This window comes from Bombus vosnesenskii, unplaced genomic scaffold, assembly GCF_011952255.1.
Source record: "Bombus vosnesenskii isolate JDL3184/JDL3185 unplaced genomic scaffold, Bvos_JDL3184-5_v1.1 scf7180000013352, whole genome shotgun sequence".
NCBI classification, from domain to species: Eukaryota; Metazoa; Arthropoda; class Insecta; order Hymenoptera; family Apidae; genus Bombus; species Bombus vosnesenskii.
Window position 1 is genome coordinate 2,693,150 of NW_022882988.1, and position 18,461 is coordinate 2,711,610.

Below are 18,461 nucleotides of genomic sequence, written 5' to 3' on the forward strand. Positions count from 1 at the left end.
TCTTTGCTACAAGTGTTAGCGAATAATAGAGCAAAAATTAGATATTTTCGAGAACCGTAAATCCGTACACATTTTAATGATATTTCCAAAGAATACGCATTTACACAAAGAGAGAGAGAGAGAGAGAGAGAGAGATGAAAGGGACTGAAGCATTATTACTGTCTTCCACTCACGTTTTATGATTTTGTTCGGGTACAGCGGATGTTGTATTAACTTTTTCTTTGACCGAAGACCTAATCTTTCTGCATAAAGGCCGTCTCTCTGCTCCTTTCTTACCGTACAATATGGTACGGCGTAATTTTTTTGCATCGCGTTATCGTTTCCTGCTGTATTGTATTTATTTTTCACTCCTGCTATACATACACAGCCGTATAAGAGCAAAGCCGAGGCAAGTTACATAAGAACAGAGAAAACCGATCATTATCAAACTGTCGTTCAATACAAAGGGCAAATAGCGAAACATGTTAATCACGTAAAGTTAAAATTTTCCGTAAGTCATAGTGGAGGAATCTTTTACGCGTAGTAAAAATATTTTACGTTAAATAACTAAAAATTCCATACGACACACATACGTACGTACGTATGTGCGTGGATAAATGTAACGAGAGACAGACAAACAGACAGACAGAAAAAGAGAAAAGATATGTAATAGGTATACTACAGTAGTAGACTGACAAGCCAAGTCAGACATGCGCTCTTAAAGAGGGAATCGCGGCAGTGAAAGAGCTCGAGAGCAAAACCCACGTTTCAGTTTGTCGCGTGTGCTGGCACGGCGCGCATATCGTTCCGCGAATCTCGGTAAACGATGTCGAGAAATATGTGGATCGTTTCGACGAAAAAAAACGCGTGCAACGCGATCGTTTCGACCGACAAGTACGTGTCTCATGCGTTTCGTTTCACGTGAATTTTCGCGGAGAGAAGACAAAGCTATCATCGAGGGGAAACAAAAATCGAACACGATACAATCGCGATATCGATACGAATTCGTGAAAATACAGAAGCACGATCACATCTATCAGGTTCATAATCTGAGAATAAGCTTCGTTCGATTAATTGACGTATTATGTCACATTCCCGTACAATCTGCCGTCGCAAACACGAATGATTCGGAACTCTGTATCAATCGGCGACCGTTTGGTTGCGTCGTGAATCGTTTTAATCTATTGCCATCGGCTGCATCGGTATCATTCATCATAATTCGTGTTACGGTGGAATGTGGCCAATCAGAAGCAGTATTTTCGATAATTTTCCTGGAAACAAGACAAAAGCCAACCGCAATTACCCCGAATATGAAGAGACATTGTGTTCGCAGCTCACAGTCAGCGGTTCGTGCGGTTGTATTTCGACTAATACAGATCGTGTGAATATCGTTCGCTCGATATTCCTAATTTAACGATAAGAATATCTTCGATCCATCTCCTATGAAAATCCTGATGAAAGAAGAAAATCTCGTTCGTCGTGGCGTTCAGTATAAAATGTTGTTCGCGTGTTTGATCGTTCTCCAATACTCTTTGTTCCAAACCAACGTCGGATTAAGTCATTCCTTCAAAGTCAAAGGAAAAGCCGATGGAATCTCGTATCGATGTAAAGCTGATCCTTGTTACCCAGACGGATATTATAAAATATTTATATTATAAAACGCACAGTATTTACGGTGTTCCCTTAGTGTTTACGTAGAAAACAACTTGCAGCATTCGCAGATATCGTACGGCTATATTGTTAATTGCCTTGTGGCAATTAGCAATCAAACGGTACTCATTAGAGCGAAATAATGACGGATTCGCCAATACCGTCGGTCAGCAACATTCAGAGTCGCACTCATACCGCAAGCCAGTCTCAAGTTCAAACGCAAATTCAAGATGACAAGAACGAGAAAACGGAGAAGGCTGTTCTTTTGGTAATTTATTGCTATTTATTTTACTATTAGAACACCGAGTCTACCATGTTATTTGGATTAAAGCCGACGATAATACGTTTCTTTCTCGTCGCGAAGTTGCACGTATTCTCGTTTTGCGTAGACCGTGATGAGAAAACGATCGTTCGAACGGACAGTAACACCGTGTTACTTGATGTATCGTGGAATAATCATCGGTCGTGTAACAAAATGCTCGGTTTACGATTCTAAGAAACTTAGGTACCGATACTTCGCGAATCTCGCGACGAATGCCAGGGAAACGGAGTTAATTGCGAGTTTCGGTTTTATTTCGCAGCAAATTCAAGAGATCAACAACCAAGTGGCGCAATTCCGCGATCTGCTGATAAACATCGGCCAACCACGAGACTGTCCGGAACTTCGAGAGAAAATTCGGAGATTACGACGACATTGCGTAGAAGCGTGTAGAAACACGTCCCAGCTCATACTGCCACAAGTACGAAGGTATGGTAAACCTTTTCACAATCTTCTTTTTTTTCTCTCTCGCTTGCTTCCCAGAACGGGTAGTAATAAAAGAAATATTTAATGGAAAAAGTAAAACGATTTACGTCCTTGACACGATATTTCGAATCGTACGAAATTCTCACGGAAGAATTACCGTGTCAACAAGCCGTTAAACTTGCTAATTAGCAGGTAGAGAAGGGAGGTCAGAAATTGGAAGATAAGTCGAGAGAAATAAAAAGAAAGGGGGAAACCGAGAACGATTGATTAACTAGTTTATGTCAATTACTCCGAAACGAGCATTAAACGAAGACATCGCGCGGAGCGAACTCGAATTGCTTCCGGTTAATGAGATTCCAATTAACGGGATAAATAGATTGCTATAACAGAAGCGAACCAGCCACGATAGTCAATACGTATATGTACGTACAGTTGCTACCACGTTTGTGGTTTGGTACGTTGGTACTCACCGCTTCTGATGCAGCGATGCAATATGACCGAAGATTTTCCTCGGCGAGACTCGGAAATGTATCATTTCAAGGAAATCCAAAAAATCTGCCATTTATCGCACTTATCGTTGTGTTTTATTCGCCAAATTACATCTCTTAAGCACGACGCTAAACGGCTTTTTAAAGTCAAATTAGTCGCTCGCATTTTCGTCATTACCCTGATAATCTTATCGCGCTTCCGAATCATTCTTAACCCTCGGTTATCATTATGGATTCTGGTGACCCACAGTTACACGTTGTAAAGAAATATCTACAAGACGTCGCTTATAATGGCGCTATGTCTACAATCTGCTATCAATTTGAAGTATTTTGATCTGCTAAGAATTCCGTAAGTTTGTGGCAACTCTCCAAAGTTAGTTACGTCTTAGCGTCGTGCTGACTCAAGCGTATTTTTTATTACAGTGGAACATATTTGATTTCTGTACAAATCTCACGTACATTCGTCAATCATTATTATATATTTTTTTACACCTGAATCTACATATGTAACTGAAGTAAAAAATTTTCATACGAGTGTGTGTGTGAATAAACTAATTTTTTCAAATAACTGCATCGCCTTTCTTGTTCAAAAATTGCTCGATATATATCCAATAAGTATGCATCCTCGATGTGTCAAGTAAATATATTTTTTGAAACGTGTATTAAAAAACTACTTTTTTCCCTTCGAGTATCTTAAAAGCATCATCTTAAATCTTCAGCCAGAAATGTCAAAACGTAAAAATATTGACATTTTTTTTTCATAAAAATATCTTTTTTTTTCTAAGCTTACAGCTAGAAAGATTTTTTTTTTAAGAATGATGTCACTTCGTTTATTAACCTCTTTCTGTCAAAGCATATTCTAGGATGTTCAAACTATATCCCCAAATTTTTTCGATTCAATATCACTGCTATTTTTTGGACAGCAGGTAGTTGAAAATCGAATAGGCTCTGGGTGACCTAGTGTGACAACCGGAATTCCTGAAACAAGTATAACCGAGGGTCATCGACTCTATACTAGTGAAAGCTATCCATTTGGTATTTTTATATCAAAATTCCTTTCGTTGCTGTAATCAAACCGCGCATCACAAGGAAATATCGCGTTCTACAATCAAATAAGGGAAAGGGTGAAATAATAGCGTCACGAAAGTTCCTATTACTTTGAACTGTGCTGCAAAGAATGTTATCGATTCCACGGGATTGGTTTTCCTAAGAAGAAGAGAGAGAAAAGAAGATATAAAGAACGATGACCAACGTCCAATCTCCAAACATTCTCAGACGTCACCTTTGAACAATTCTCTTCCGCGAGTTTGCCTGTTTTAATGAAAAGTTAAATGTTTCACAAATTTCTTCCTCTTCTGCATTCTCATTAATTCTCCTCTTATCTGATTTACAAGGAGACGAATGAAACAGCCGGAATTTCCGACTCGTCGAATAAATTTTGCAAAATTACAAACGTCCGAAAAGTCATCTATCTGGTAATTTCTTCGATAGAAGCACGATGCATTGCTCGACAATCCTTGTTGGTTTTAATAGAAACTGTTATTCCCGTTAAATTGTATTCGTAATCAATTTTCACCTGGCTTTAACAACTCCTTACCTGCAGTTAGATTATCGGATATTACATATTCGTTTATTATACGTTTCTCGTTACATAATTGCTTAATTATGGCGCGACACATCGTGTACACAATATTCGCCCTCCGTTTCCCCCATTTCCATTCGCGTAACACATTGCTGCGTAAACTCTGCTACATTTTAAACGTCAAACGCACACTAATCGCGATCAAGTGTTACTTAAATAATTATTCCGCGAAAATGAAACGCAATACAATTATCAGAAAGTTGCGTACACTGAGAAAAGGGAGAAAAAGAAAAGGAATTAAAAATTATATCAAGCCTGGCTGAAAGCATGATTGATTCACAATGAAGCACTTAGCAACATACCGAACGTCTAATTTATCATGCAAACAACTTTTCCAATACTTCCGTGCCATGTAATAGGCCTATCTCGTACCTTATCTTACGAAATCACGCGACTTCTGTATCGATTACGCGAAACACGGAAACGTTCACCTTTTTTACCTTCTTTTTCATTCGTTTTTCTTTTTCCTCTTTCTTTTTTTCTTTTTCTTTGCTCCTTCTTTCAATGAAATTTGGCACGTGTATTCATTTTCGTCAATGAACGATATTACATCGGAACGCTTATGCATAATTCCGTTTGATACCACTAATCGATGCAGATCACAGTGTACGCATAAATTGCGGGTTTCAACTTAAATCACGTATCATTCGTAGATTCCCCTTTCAGATCGCTGCGCTCGTTTCAAAATTTATTCCTACTAATTGCCTACGAGATAGCGATAAACGAGAGTGGCAACATAAGAGGATCGAGTTCATCATCTGGTAATCGCGCTCGCTGTTATAGCTCTTGATATCAAGCAAGTTTGTTGTTAAGCGTTACTTACAGACCGCCAGGGAATTAAGCGATAAATAGCAAGCGCATGCGAGGCACCGCTGACGTAAATCATAATATAAACGGTCATTGAAAAGAAAGAAACTGGATTATTAGATTTTTGCGATACTAAAATTACAGCCCTGGAAAAATTGTGGTTGAAAGTTAGCCGAGAACACGCAGAAACCATTTACAATTTCAAGAGTAAAACGTGAGACTAAAGTCTTAAAGGGTATTACTCCAACGATTTCCACGAAACATCGTAAACATCGAAGCAAAACGATATATTATTTACATTTAGGTCTACTTGCTTTTAGAATTCCAGCTTGATGTACGTGAATTTTCACAGATTATTTATAAAAATAGTGGAAACGAAAGTTCATAAATATCTGAACACTTTAATTATTAGTAAACGTACGTGAATTTTCTCAAATTTATGAAATTATCAGACGATACATTTAAATTGCTATACCAAACACCACGCTATTAAATATATTATCTATATCATACTGTTAAATACCATCGCTTGCATTAAAATCGGGAACTTATAATTCGAAAATATAGAACGTAGCCATAAAAAACTTATTAAGCAATAAAATACTTGTACAAGATTTATCCATTAGCAATGAAAAATGATTTATTATCGCATATTTGCTTTTAGAAAATCGATATAAAGACTGAAATCACTGCAGTTCAATTTATCTGTTACTTTGCAATTAAAATACATGCTGTCAAGGAGAGAGATGTTGTCGAGGAGTTGTTGTTTAACTCCTTGCGCTCCATTGTGGCGATTGCACAATTTAAAAAGAAATTTACGGTCAGAGGATTGTTGAACGCGCCACGTCGGTGCACTTCGTTATAATTCTACGATCTCACATTACGTCTCGCCTGTTCGCAATGAAAAGAAGAAATTCCGTGGCTGGCCCCGAACCAACACGAAACAATCTCGTTACGTAATGAACCGCTTGGTTTCATGTCGCATTTACAGAAACGGTATTAAACATTCTACGTTTGCAGCAATAAAGGTGTTTTAACTAAGTTTTTAATATATCAAATTTATTTTGTTTCGCATGTAACAATCATAGCGTAAAGGTTTTACCCCACGTCCCACGTTTTATCGCATTCTATCGACTGACGTGTTTCGAGTCTTTGTAAATGTTAATAATCGTGTTTCTCGGGTAATTAGCTTGGTAGAACGTAGGATGAAAGGTCATGGAATTATTGGCTACGAAATAAGTCGCAGACGAACAAAGAGAAAAAGAAGAAGTAATAATTGGAGAGGGAAAAAGTGGTCAGATGACGAAATCCCTAACGAGGAAACTTGGGACGACAAAAAATAATAAGCCTACGAATGGGTTCTGCTTTCAGAACAACGGATATCGGGATCCCTGTTGACTGCCCAAATTTGATGCTGCTCTTTTATGTTGTACAATTATTCCTGCGCGAGCTCTGCAAAAGTAAGAACCTCATCCGCATCGTGCCGATGGATATGACGGAATATTACGGTAACTTTTCTAAGCATCCTATATTTTTCTACGAGTTAAACATTCTAACGAATAAAGAATCCTATCAGTTCGTAATTTACTTGCGATAAACGCGTTACATACGTTTTATCTATCATCTAAAGGTATTCGCCGAAAGAAGATAATTTAATTCAGAATAAACGACTTAGAAAAGTATTATCTCTTTATCCTCGAGATTTTCTCCGTTTCTATTATCAGACACATAAAAAGAAAAGAATATTTTCAACTATATATAAATATTATACATAGGTACATATACGAAGACATTTAAGATGTGTATATATATAAAGTTTCTCCCCATTGTTAAAGGGTCCAACACTTATATGAACGCAGACTGCGGATTTTTATAGAAATTCATATTTCACAAGCGTGACTGCTGAAACAGAATCCAAGAAGATATTTATTTCACTTATTAACGTAGGTGAAACTACACCTATTTTTCTTCTCACCTATTGAAGTAGGTAGAATAATTTTATAACGAGTACCGTAATTTGGATAATCTCGTATATTCTTATATATTCGCGTGTTCTATGCATCTTTACACCCTTAAATTGCAGTCTATTTGTACGTCGCGCGTTTTTTTTTCTTCGCAAACAGCCATGGTAACGACCAACGCAGATCTATTTTTGCTCTCGTTACAGAAACTCGAGCCGGGCCATCCAACATCGGCAACGTGATCTCGCAGATAGTCCTCTGTAAGCAGATCACACCGGATTTCTACGAGGAAGAATTGTGCAGCATCCAAAAGGACTCCGAGGAAATTCGAGGCTTGATGAACGAACTGCAAGAATTTATGCCCCAGTCGGGTGGCGATATAGGTACCGTCGTATTCTCTGTTTACCATTCTCCCCTTTTCCTCCCTTGTCTCTCGTTTATAGAATTTTATTTCGCAACGCCCCCGTTTCTTTCCCTGCGTATATTTCCACTCGTTTTTCACGGGTTGCTCGAATTTTTCTCGAGTGTACGCTTCGAGGGGATAATATTACAAACGCTATTGGTTGACAAAGAGCGCACACGCGGTAAGAACGTTTTTCGGAAAGATAAAAGCCCTTGTCGCCCGGAGAGATATTTTCCAAGGGGCAGGTTAAACTGTTTTTCAAACAGCAGAGAATCGAACGGCATATTCACTCGATTCACTTCGAAACGTAAACGCGCCACGTCCGTTAATTCGATTACGCTGTTCTACGAACGCTTCGTCGTTCTATTTGCCACTCTAATATCTCTTCCTGCTTTGTTGACCTTACTTTCACTGTCCATCCTTCTTCCTATTCTACTGCTCTCTCGCGACTTCTCTCTATTCAACCGCCTCTAATCGGGTTACTCCAGAGGCCAAGGTCTGGATTTCAAAGGAGAACACAATCCCCCTTTTCTCTCTGTTCGTCTCTTTGGCTATGTCTTACCTCCTCGCTCCTGCCAATTCCCATTGATTCCACGGAACAAACGTATTAGCTCTAAACAGGCTGAAGCTCGGTATAGAATTATCAAGCTATAATACCGATTCACTTCTCAGTCACGATAGTACACGACGACCTTAATTATCTGCCGATATAATGAGCGAATTCGGATGCGCCCCTGTGTCTCACTAGGGGTAGGACCGAGAGAGATAGCACGAAAATTACCATGTACGATCTTCGATCCCCTAAGCGTCAATTCGAGACTTTGCCTGCTTATCAAGGGAATAACGATACGACTAGAGAGAAACAGAGAGAGAGAGAGAGATTTGACATTGCACAAGAACCAGGTCAAGGTCGAATCAGAACATAAACTTCCCTTAACGCGCGTTACGAACAGGTTTAAGGAAGATCACGCGCGGTCACAGAAGTAGAATAAGAGAACAGCCGCGGTTGGTCGGTGATTCCGGGTGAAATTTCGTAAAAGGGCAGGTCGAGTGGTGTTGTGTGCACGCGGCGTGTCGAGAAAATTCGTCGGGGAAACGGCGCGAAACGATACGAGAGAGGAACGAGATGGGAGGAAGCGGAGCGCGAATAGAAAAGAACGCACGGTTTATTTCCGAGTGGAAATACTTGGGCGGAAGACTTTGCCGACGTGGAAACGAGACACATGCGCAGCTTTTACAAATTTCCAAAAGATGTTCGAGCCACGGGAACCCGGTCAATGTAATACGGTGGAAACGCGTAAACAAGAAATACAAAACACAGAAATACATAAAAGCTACGGAGAACGCGAGAGTATTATTCAACATTAAACAGAGCTTTCGGGTCAAGGATAGATGGAAACGTGGAAGTTCGTTCCTGCGTTCCCTCCGTTCTCCACGGAAACGAGAATTCGCTAGGCGCGGGAATAGGGTGGGAAAATCAAAGGTAGAGAGGGAAATATGCTCGACTGCGAACCGATAAAGCAATTTGAGTCACGATTTGCGAAACAATCTGGATAGACAAGATCGTGTAAACCTTTGTATGGTTTACCGGTATGGTTTACCTATGGTGACCCGTAGCTAGACCAGGATTCTCCATTTCTGCTGATAAAATTAATATGTATCGTCTGTCGCATGCCATCAAGCGTGGAGTGCAATTTTCGGGGTCAAGGACGCGAGGAATTCACTTTCAACTACGATTTTCCGAGAAAAAAAAAAGGCCACCTGCGGTAACTGGAAATAAGTTTTGTTGCGTGTCGAATGGAAGAGAAAAAGAACGGGAAAAGAAAAATATGAGAATGAGTTACGAAGACTGTCCCTTGATAAAGTAAATTTAAGTTACAATTCGCGAAATAACAAAGCGAACAAAGGTTCGCGTGATATTTTTCACTCTTAAATTTCACGAAACATATTTTATCGCTGAGATTCTCGGAGTCGATGAAACCACTCGTGATTTTACGATAATGCAAAGTCGAACGCGAAGAGATCTCGGCGAGCAGGCATCGCAATTTATTGCGGCCATAGCAATGGTAGAGTTAAGTCGTCTTTTCATCGTAGTACGATACGAGCTCGTACGATTTTTCCGTATTGCCTGGCATCGTATGAAATAGCACCGCTTCCGATCGTTGTCGGACTAATGGCGATGATATGTCCCGCTTAAGAAGGCTTACATCACATTTCGCTATAATTTATTCGGCAATCTTTCTCCCTTTCGCGTTTTCATTTCTCGCCACTCTAAAATACGTTCCCAGGGTATAATCGCTGAAGATGATATTCTTTCAGAGAAGAAAGCTCCTTTGAAAAGTACTGGATATTAAAAAATGGCATCGAGAGCCGTACATTATGAAAATCGATACAACCGGACAGTCTATCTGCTAAGTGATTCGAAACATTGTGGCTATTCTCTTTAACTTAACTGGTTTGCTAGTTGAGTATTATTCATTTTTCTATGTACTTCACAAATGCTTAGTCATAGCGATGTTAAGTCAGTTCGCAGCTATTTTCTTTTTTTATAAAATAATGCCTTACATATATTGTTATACATAACTCACTATATTTTTAAGTCATGAAAATGTATCGTTGCAGAGAGGACTTGTGAGAATTGAAATATGTGACTAAATTCAAATTTTCAAAATCTTGACTTACCCCACTATGGTTTTCAGCTCGCCAGATAAGTGAGAATCGCGGACTTGGAAAAATTGCCCCAATTGTGAACCATCTGAATAAAAATTGCAGTGAAACCTATGCTATCCAGATATTTATATCTGCACATTTAATCCGAAAAGATTAGTATGTCAATAAGTTAAAGAAAGATATCAAATGAAAAGGAGTAGAGAGAAATGTTTCTTAGGTATCACGTAAGAAAATTCGTTATATACAGTGATGTTTGCATTTTTAATTTAAAAAAAAATCTTATGAAGAATTTCTTCGATTAGGAGTATATTGACTCGATCTTCCAGCGAATAAAATCATCCCTTCCTTTCCTTCATTAAATAATTGTTCGTTCAAGAAATATTGACTCGACTATATATTTGGTTTATGAAATTTTCAAAGCTAAGAAAATTTCTTCTACGCTTTGTTTCCAGAAAAGTACTCGGCTTTACAGAGTGCCGGAAGTAGGGGTAACCGTCCCAACGGCAGACGGATGCATCGATGGAACCAAAGCCACGAAAGGCCTAGCAGGCCTACCAGACAATCGTCCTACTTTCGCGGAGCTTTGAATCTCTTTTGTTGCGCCGCAAGAGCCAACTATGTTTAATCGAACTAAACGTATTTGCCCACCTTTCTCTTAAAGAAATCGTTTCACAAAAGTTTTTAATAATTTATGTGCCTAATTTCCTTTCGTTTTTAATTTTCTATCTGTAAATTTTAAGAATAAGTGATAAAGGGAGAACAAATTTTCGCTATATTTTTAAATCAAAAGGATATTCAACTCTAGTCGATTAGTCGATAAGAAACCTGATACTGAAGCTTTATTTAGTTCATAAGTACGGATCTCTAAATATAGAAACATATTCGGTATTTTTATAAAAAAAGTTTCATTTACTGCGGAATCGTTTAAATATATTGAAAAATCTGACTTAAACTTACGGTGCAAGTGAGTTGTTGCATTGTTGATCGACCACTCGGATCCACAAAATTATGAAGACAGATCGATTTCTTGATAAAATTTAATTAGACTTTCTCTCGTCCATCGATCAACACCAACGGCATAATAGCATCTAGCATTTAAAGGAAAAAAGAGTCAATGTAAAAACAATCATTATAGATGTGACATTGTCGTTTATTTGTGTATTTACTACTCGAAATCCGAACTGTGATGAACGAGCTCAAATTTATCGCTGATCGGATAGCATATAAGAAACTATGCATCACGTTGGAAAGTAGGAAAATAAATGCCAACTGAATTGGACGTTGATCATTCCAATAGTGGACCAATGTGAACCACGTATCGCCCATATGCACAATAAGAGTAACGCAATTAAAAAGAATTTATACTTTGAGAATTTAATCGTATTAGTCTCTGACAGTATTCCATCTTTATCTAATTATATTTCATAAAAATCATGATACGTTCGTATCTTTTCATTATTGTCATATATATAAGGTCGTTATTTATACATAAGTTAATAAAAATGAAACATTTCACGCTTTTAACTCGTGTCATTTTTTATAACAAATTGGCGATACGGTTCTATAAACGGTTCATTTTAATGTTAAATGTATTATTATATGAAATTGAAAAAAGATATATGTATATGTGAAATCTATATATACACACATACATCTATATGTATACACGTTACATTGAACCGTATAAAAGTATATATAATGTTGGTTTTACGGCCACGTATCAATAAACGATAATAATTATTAATTATTATCGTTTCATTGTTCACGGTATTAAACGTAATTGACTCCTTCCGCTAGTGACGCTTCGACATCTTTTGTATTACTATTTACGTTCGACTTCAATTATCGACACGGAGAATATTAGTGTATGACGCAAATTATCGTTTTTTTTATTTAAAAACGAATCAATCTGGGTATTGAGTAGAGATCTAAATAAGAACATAAATATGTAAAAGAAAGTATAAAACGTTGTATGACATTGTATGTAAAGCATAAAAGTTAACGTTCATGTCATCGATATTATATTCATAAGGATCTCGTCACTTTGGTGAATTCTTAGATGTCTTTTTCATTTGACGGTGCAAAGAAACTTGAACGTTAAATCCTTCATCCAAATTCTCTATCGGCAAAAAATTTTATTGTACGTTACATCATATTTGAAGAATAATAAATAAATCACTATATATTAAAACTTTGTATTTGGTTCTGATATAGGAAAATTTTCATTGCCTTTCAATTGATACATATATAAGAAAATGAAAATATGAGAGAATAAGACAAATGCATGATATACCTTAAATGTAGTAGTTATATCGAATTACTAATATCATATCGAATTACTAAAATTAATAAATTTTAATCTGGCATCTCCCACTTACTTTTATCGAATTTTTGTTCAAACTGATCTGACGTTTGTGTTTTCAAAATTATAATACACTACTGCCCTCCTACAAATATCGGAAGAAACTGTATAGCGCGCAATTACAAAATGGCGACCTATTTTCGAAGGAGATGTGAGAACGTATGAACATAAATCTGTAATGAATGTAATTGAAGTCATGTAATAAATAAAAGTTCCGCTAATAATAAATAAAAGTGCAATTACAGTAAATAATCTTACGTTAATTATTGCTTAAATAAAACTTTGTAACTCTAAAACTACTTCTAGAGATGTCGCTATTAAGTCGAAAAGTGTATGCACTTACATATCTATGTGAAACAGTTCACATTATATAATGGTAGATCAGTAGAACCACATTTGTCGTTCTCGAATTTGGATACTTGCTGTTCGAAATATATGACAATGTCCTTCAGTAGGATAATTGTAAGTATTATTTTAATATATAATTTATTACACTCGTTAATATTCAAATAAAATGTATAAAAATTGAATTGTTGATAATGAAATGAAATATTCCGACAATTTAATTACGATACTGATTGAATAAAAACATTCTAAGACCAAAGAATATTACACAAAATTAACAAAACACATTACTATTTTTTAGGTGCGGTCACTTTCTAGCAGTTCTGCTGCTCAACAAATGGTTAAGGTACTTTTCAAACATATATTAAATATAAAATTACATAACTTTAAAATATATATTTAATACTTCAGATAGTATTTCGTAATCATATGTTTTAATAAGTCACAATTGTGCGAGTTACTTTTAAAAACTTTAGAATATTTTCTATTAATTTCATTTCCAGTAATGAAAATGTTACTTCACTGTCTTTTTGTTTTTAGCCTCCAATTCAAGTATATGGAATAGAAGGACGATATGCTACAGCACTTTATTCTGCAGCTTCAAAACAAAAAGTATTAAATAATGTTGAAAAAGATGTGCTTAAATTTCAAGTATGTATGATAAATACTACATCTTATTCTTAATTTATAACTAAAAATAATTTCACTATTAATAAAAACATACATATGTTAGGATCTTCTGAAGAAAGATAAACAATTAGCAGAATTTGTGAAGAATCCATCGATAAAACGAAAAGATAAAGTAAAAGCACTTCAGACAATTGGTGGAAAAGTTAGTCTAAGTAATGAAACTGTAAATCTGTTGGGCTTACTGGCAGAAAATGGCAGACTTTCGGATGTAAATAATGTAATTAATACATTTAAATTATTTATGGCTGCCAATAGAGGTGAGGTCCCTTGTGAAGTTATAACTGCTAAACCACTTGATGCTGAGATGACATCTAAGCTTCAAACAGCTCTAAAGGGCTTCTTAAGTAAAGGTCAATCTATTTTACTTACTTCGAAAGTCGATCCTTCTATTATTGGAGGTATGATTATAGCAATAGGTGATAAATATGTAGACATGAGCGTGGCCAGTAAAATAAAAAAATATTCTGACGTTATTGCTAACACAGTGTGATCACTTTCTAACATTCAGTGAAATGAGCAAAGATAAAGTACTCATATAGAACAATTCATGAGTATTCTGTATGTCATTAAACAATAAAATATTCAGAATCTACTTATTGCTATTAAGGAAATCTGTTTTTTATTATATTAAACCATTTTATATATAAGTAACCTTTATTTTTTTTGTAAGTAAAATCAATCAAGATAAAAAAACAAGATCTTACTTGTATAATAGTAAGATATAATCATATTTATTCTTATGCTAACAAAAATTTGAGTGCCATTTAAAAAGTATTTATATTTGAAAAATTAAGTACTTACAATGTTTTGAATTTGTATATGCATTTACAGAGAAGTTTACAAACGTTCAACTTTTAAACATTGCTACATTTTATAAATTAATATATATTGTAAGAACATTGTGTTTTAATATAATCATCATGCCTATTGCTAGTTTCAAATGGCAAAAAGTGGACTACTTTTCGTAAAAATTTAAAATGGAATGTTATAAATGACATTGATTATGCAAAAAAAATGTGCTTACATATCATTTTACAATATATCTAAAAATGTGTAACCGCACATTTATAGCACTATGTAACAATAAACCTTCAAAAAAATTGATTATCATAAATTTTCTTCCTACAAATTTACAATAGATTTTAAAAAATTCAGAGTTAAAAAATAAAACAATAGTTGATAAAATATTATGCATATTTACCTAAATACTCAGTAATCATTGGGCATTTTGTAATCTTTTTTTTTATGATAAAAATAACATAAATCGCACTAAAGTAAGACTAGAAAATACATTGTCTAATCAAAGTTTGAATGTAGTATGAGAAAGTGTACACGCACATTTTTACCCTAATTGTGAGATAACTTCATTGGATGGATGTGCAGAAAAAATTGAAGGCACATCTGCATAAAGCTTGAAAAAGAAAACATTCATCAAAATTGAAGTAATTTCTATTTAAAGTAGTTTCATACTTTAATTATGCTCTATATTGCAACTGGAGGTATATCATTTTTTACTAAAACCCAATCTTCTTCCTCAATTGTAGTTGATATCATAAACTCATTCGGTACAACTGGAAATAAATATTTTCCATTTATATTGCAAAAGTGTAATCATATGTTGGGAACTAATTTTATTATACTTACTATGGAATTCAACTTCTAATTCATGTTTACCCATACCTGTTGAATGTGACATTTTCCTCCCATCAACATAACTACCTTTTTGTAAAGGTTCGTTTAATTTATCTTGTAAAAGCTTTTTTCTACATTCACCTAAATCTTCTAACTTCCTTAATTCCGTACGGTAACTGACATCTTCATCTCCAGATTCCGTTTCTGTATGGTCACTGTGATCATTATATTCATTTTGCTCAATTTTTTCCTCTGTGAAAGAATTATTGGAATGTACTGCACAACCTATATATGTAATTGTATCAATAGATTGGGACATATTTGAATTAGTAGTATTAATTTGACTGCTCGTCATATACTTTGACAAATCAAAATCCAAAACATCAGCCAAAAGTTTTTCTTTATTTTCTACATCACGTTGGATTGATTCAAGATTTCTTTCAGTTTTTGATATAAAATCATCATCGACACAGAGTGTTAATAAAGAAGAATGCATCGTCTTTGCATCATTGGCATTTATTTTGTCCTTATTGAAAGCAGATAAATCAAAATTAATGTCAGATAATGATGAACAATTTCCATTTCCATTTAATAGCCTATTATGTGATTTTTTAATTTTCCTTTCTGGAGTAAATACAACATCTTCAAATTCTTGTTGACTAATTTTTTCGAATATTTGCCTTCTATCATTATGTTTTTCATTTTGTTCACTACTTTTTCTTTTGGAAATATCATTATGTTCTGTTATTTTGCTACTGTCTGTTATTAATGAAGAATTTAAATTATCTGGCATCACTGGTACTTCTACAGCTTCTTCCGCACTTGTAATTGATGTTACATCAGTGCCAATAGTAACAATTGGTACAATTCTAAAAAGTGATATATACTTTTAAACAATTTATATATTATTTATTAATAAAAAATAAATACATTTCTTTTTCACTGGGATACTTTACCCTACAGATTGAATAATATTACTTGGATTGATTTTGTGAAAAGGAATAGCTGGCACTATCGTACTTTCCATTAATTTTGAAGTTAACTCTAATATACCATTGGTAACTGGTTTACTAATTTCAGCAAATGACAATAATGGATCTGATGCACTTTTTGCTTCTACAAATAAAATCGGTTGTTAAAATTCGAATAAGATATTAGAAAAGTATTCAATAAAAATATCTACCTGATGAGAACATGTTAGTTTCAGGATAATATGCAATACGTATTATGTTCCTTTCCCCTTCCAGCACAAATATTTCATCTTTAGTACAAGCAACATTAGTAACACGACGTAAATCTGTTACAATGGATGTTATAGCAATGGTCTGTGGATTTACTACATATATAATATCATCGCTGTATGTAATTAGTAAGTCGTCGCAAAAAGGTAAAATGACACCAAATGTAGGTTCCCCGCGATTCTTTTTACAACTTTCTGGTGCTGGATTTAAAAGTTCCACTTCTGTATGCCCAGATCGAACAGCATCCTTAAAAATAAGTGTTTTTAACACAGTCCCTGTTTTATCAGCTTGCCATAAACGTAATCCAGGTCTACTAGCATATATTACTAAGTCTTGTACATAATTTTGTCTACAACCAAATACAGCACCTAATCTTCCCAATCTAAAATATATGTTCATTGTTATATTTTAATTTATAACATTACTGTTTATTAAAAATTGGATGTTAATTCAATTAACCACTAACGTTTTGCGTTCTTTCTGACCAACTTGTGTTACCTTTCCATTCTCATTTCTATTTACCAGTATCGTACGTAATGTTGTAGAAACTAACAATAAACCTTGTTGATAACTTAATTGCACTACTGCATACTTCTCATTTAACAATTCTGATGATTTTGACAAATGCTATAGGAACATGTATAAAAAAACATAAAAATTTTTGGATAATGGAATTATGCTGTTATTTAATTTGCACTACGTACCATATAAAAATCAATTTCAGTAAGTACAACTAAACCATCTTGATCTCCACTAAATAATTTCATACCATTCTTAGACCACTCAACTGTAGTTACTGCACTGTTATGTAAACCACTTATGCTATACCTTTCAACCTGTTTTTTCTGTTTTGGTTTTAAACTATCTGGTAATGAATCTGGTGGATTTTTAGGTATTTGAAATACAGTTACTACACCATGTTCATTACCAGCAGCAACCATATAGTCTACTGTTGATATCACTTGAATACATGTAATTTTCGAATTGACATTCTGAAAAAATAAATAGCACCTCATGTGTAAATATAAAATCATCGTAAATTAAGTATATATTATGTATGATACCTCACATCGAAGCCTTTGCAAGTCTTGCTTTTCTCTGTCAAACCAATATACTAAACCATAGTTAGTTCCAATGGCTATAAATTCAGGCACTGCATCAATACAGGTAAAATTAATGTTGTGTGTAAAGAGCCCAGTTTGAATTTTCGCAGGTATTTGTTGAAGAAGCATAGCAAGAGGTGCCCATTCTCGTAAAGTACCACCATCTTCACACATAGGTGATGTCATTGTAAGTGCTATATCCATAAAATTATATTATAATTCATATCATTAACCATACATTTAATAAATGAATAGCGACATAAGTAATAACAAATTAATAAGAATGACGTAAATAATTCGTACATAAACTAAAATGCCCTTTTCTCGTATGACATTTAATATTATGTACATAAATTATCAATGATGAACTACACTACAGTATTGTTAATCTAAAAGTAACACATATGAAATCAGTATTTTATTATGACATAATAAATTTATTATGTGATATATAAAATTACCTTCTTATAGAATTAATTTGATTCGCAGAAAATATCAAAGTAATTAAATCACATTTCTTTTATCATACCGCACGAAATAATAATACTTTACCGAACATTTTTATGTTTCATTTAATATTTCATGGTTCGGCAAATTCTGTCAAGATTGCAGTGCACGCCTTCAAGTTAGTACCATAAACTACGTCATGTATAGAATAGAATACCATATATATGATTATGACAAAAATGAAGCTTGCATTTTCTAGATTTATCTTAACGATCCATATTATCAAATAGAAATAT

The 18,461-nt window shown here is 34.7% G+C and overlaps 3 protein-coding genes across 5 annotated transcripts; 2 read left to right on the forward strand and 1 right to left on the reverse strand.

Moving 5' to 3' along the window:
- The first annotated feature begins 738 nt into the window (after positions 1 to 738).
- Positions 739 to 12,540, forward strand: LOC117236871. The gene is made up of 5 exons (XM_033500237.1): positions 739 to 1,897; positions 2,211 to 2,377; positions 6,683 to 6,819; positions 7,479 to 7,655; positions 10,798 to 12,540. The coding sequence occupies exons 1-5, from the start codon at positions 1,772 to 1,774 to the stop codon at positions 10,968 to 10,970; spliced, it is 780 nt and encodes a 259-aa protein (XP_033356128.1). The 5' UTR covers positions 739 to 1,771; the 3' UTR covers positions 10,971 to 12,540.
- A 500-nt stretch (positions 12,541 to 13,040) lies between these two features.
- On the forward strand, positions 13,041 to 14,349 carry LOC117236983 (ATP synthase subunit O, mitochondrial). Its single transcript, XM_033500472.1, has 4 exons — positions 13,041 to 13,169; positions 13,354 to 13,398; positions 13,593 to 13,703; positions 13,786 to 14,349. The coding sequence occupies exons 1-4, from the start codon at positions 13,041 to 13,043 to the stop codon at positions 14,230 to 14,232; spliced, it is 732 nt and encodes a 243-aa protein (XP_033356363.1). The 3' UTR covers positions 14,233 to 14,349.
- Positions 14,350 to 14,500: 151 nt separating this feature from the next.
- On the reverse strand, positions 14,501 to 18,449 carry LOC117236980 (WD repeat-containing protein CG11141). 3 transcript variants are annotated; one of them, XM_033500469.1, is made up of 8 exons: positions 18,180 to 18,449; positions 17,680 to 17,912; positions 17,320 to 17,607; positions 17,082 to 17,242; positions 16,558 to 16,997; positions 16,331 to 16,490; positions 15,423 to 16,243; positions 14,501 to 15,313 (listed from the first exon to the last, which is right to left on the reverse strand). In XM_033500469.1, the coding sequence occupies exons 2-8, from the start codon at positions 17,902 to 17,904 to the stop codon at positions 15,225 to 15,227; spliced, it is 2,184 nt and encodes a 727-aa protein (XP_033356360.1). In that variant the 5' UTR covers positions 17,905 to 17,912; positions 18,180 to 18,449; the 3' UTR covers positions 14,501 to 15,224. The 3 variants fall into 3 exon arrangements, with proteins under 3 accessions (XP_033356360.1, XP_033356359.1, XP_033356361.1); XM_033500468.1 differs by having other exon boundaries at positions 15,387 to 16,243; XM_033500470.1 differs by lacking the exon at positions 18,180 to 18,449 and having other exon boundaries at positions 15,387 to 16,243; positions 17,685 to 17,814.
- Between the last annotated feature and the right edge of the window lie 12 nt (positions 18,450 to 18,461).

Bases quoted from the DNA above. Each gene is read 5' to 3' on its own strand.
- LOC117236871 (XM_033500237.1), top strand. From the start codon at position 1,772: ATGACGGATTCGCCAATACCGTCGGTCAGCAACATTCAGAGTCGCACT. The intron at 2,378-6,682 runs GTATGGTAAACC...TTCTGCTTTCAG, and splicing joins ATACTGCCACAAGTACGAAG to AACAACGGATATCGGGATCC. The intron at 7,656-10,797 runs GTACCGTCGTAT...CTTTGTTTCCAG, and splicing joins CCAGTCGGGTGGCGATATAG to AAAAGTACTCGGCTTTACAG.
- LOC117236983 (XM_033500472.1), top strand. From the start codon at position 13,041: ATGCACTTACATATCTATGTGAAACAGTTCACATTATATAATGGTAGA. The intron at 13,399-13,592 runs GTACTTTTCAAA...TTTTGTTTTTAG, and splicing joins CTGCTCAACAAATGGTTAAG to CCTCCAATTCAAGTATATGG. The intron at 13,704-13,785 runs GTATGTATGATA...TACATATGTTAG, and splicing joins AAGATGTGCTTAAATTTCAA to GATCTTCTGAAGAAAGATAA.
- LOC117236980 (XM_033500468.1), bottom strand. From the start codon at position 17,904: ATGACATCACCTATGTGTGAAGATGGTGGTACTTTACGAGAATGGGCA. The intron at 17,608-17,679 runs GTATCATACATA...TTATTTTTTCAG, and splicing joins TGCAAAGGCTTCGATGTGAG to AATGTCAATTCGAAAATTAC. The intron at 16,998-17,081 runs GTTAGTGGTTAA...CATATATTTTAG, and splicing joins GGTCAGAAAGAACGCAAAAC to ATTGGGAAGATTAGGTGCTG.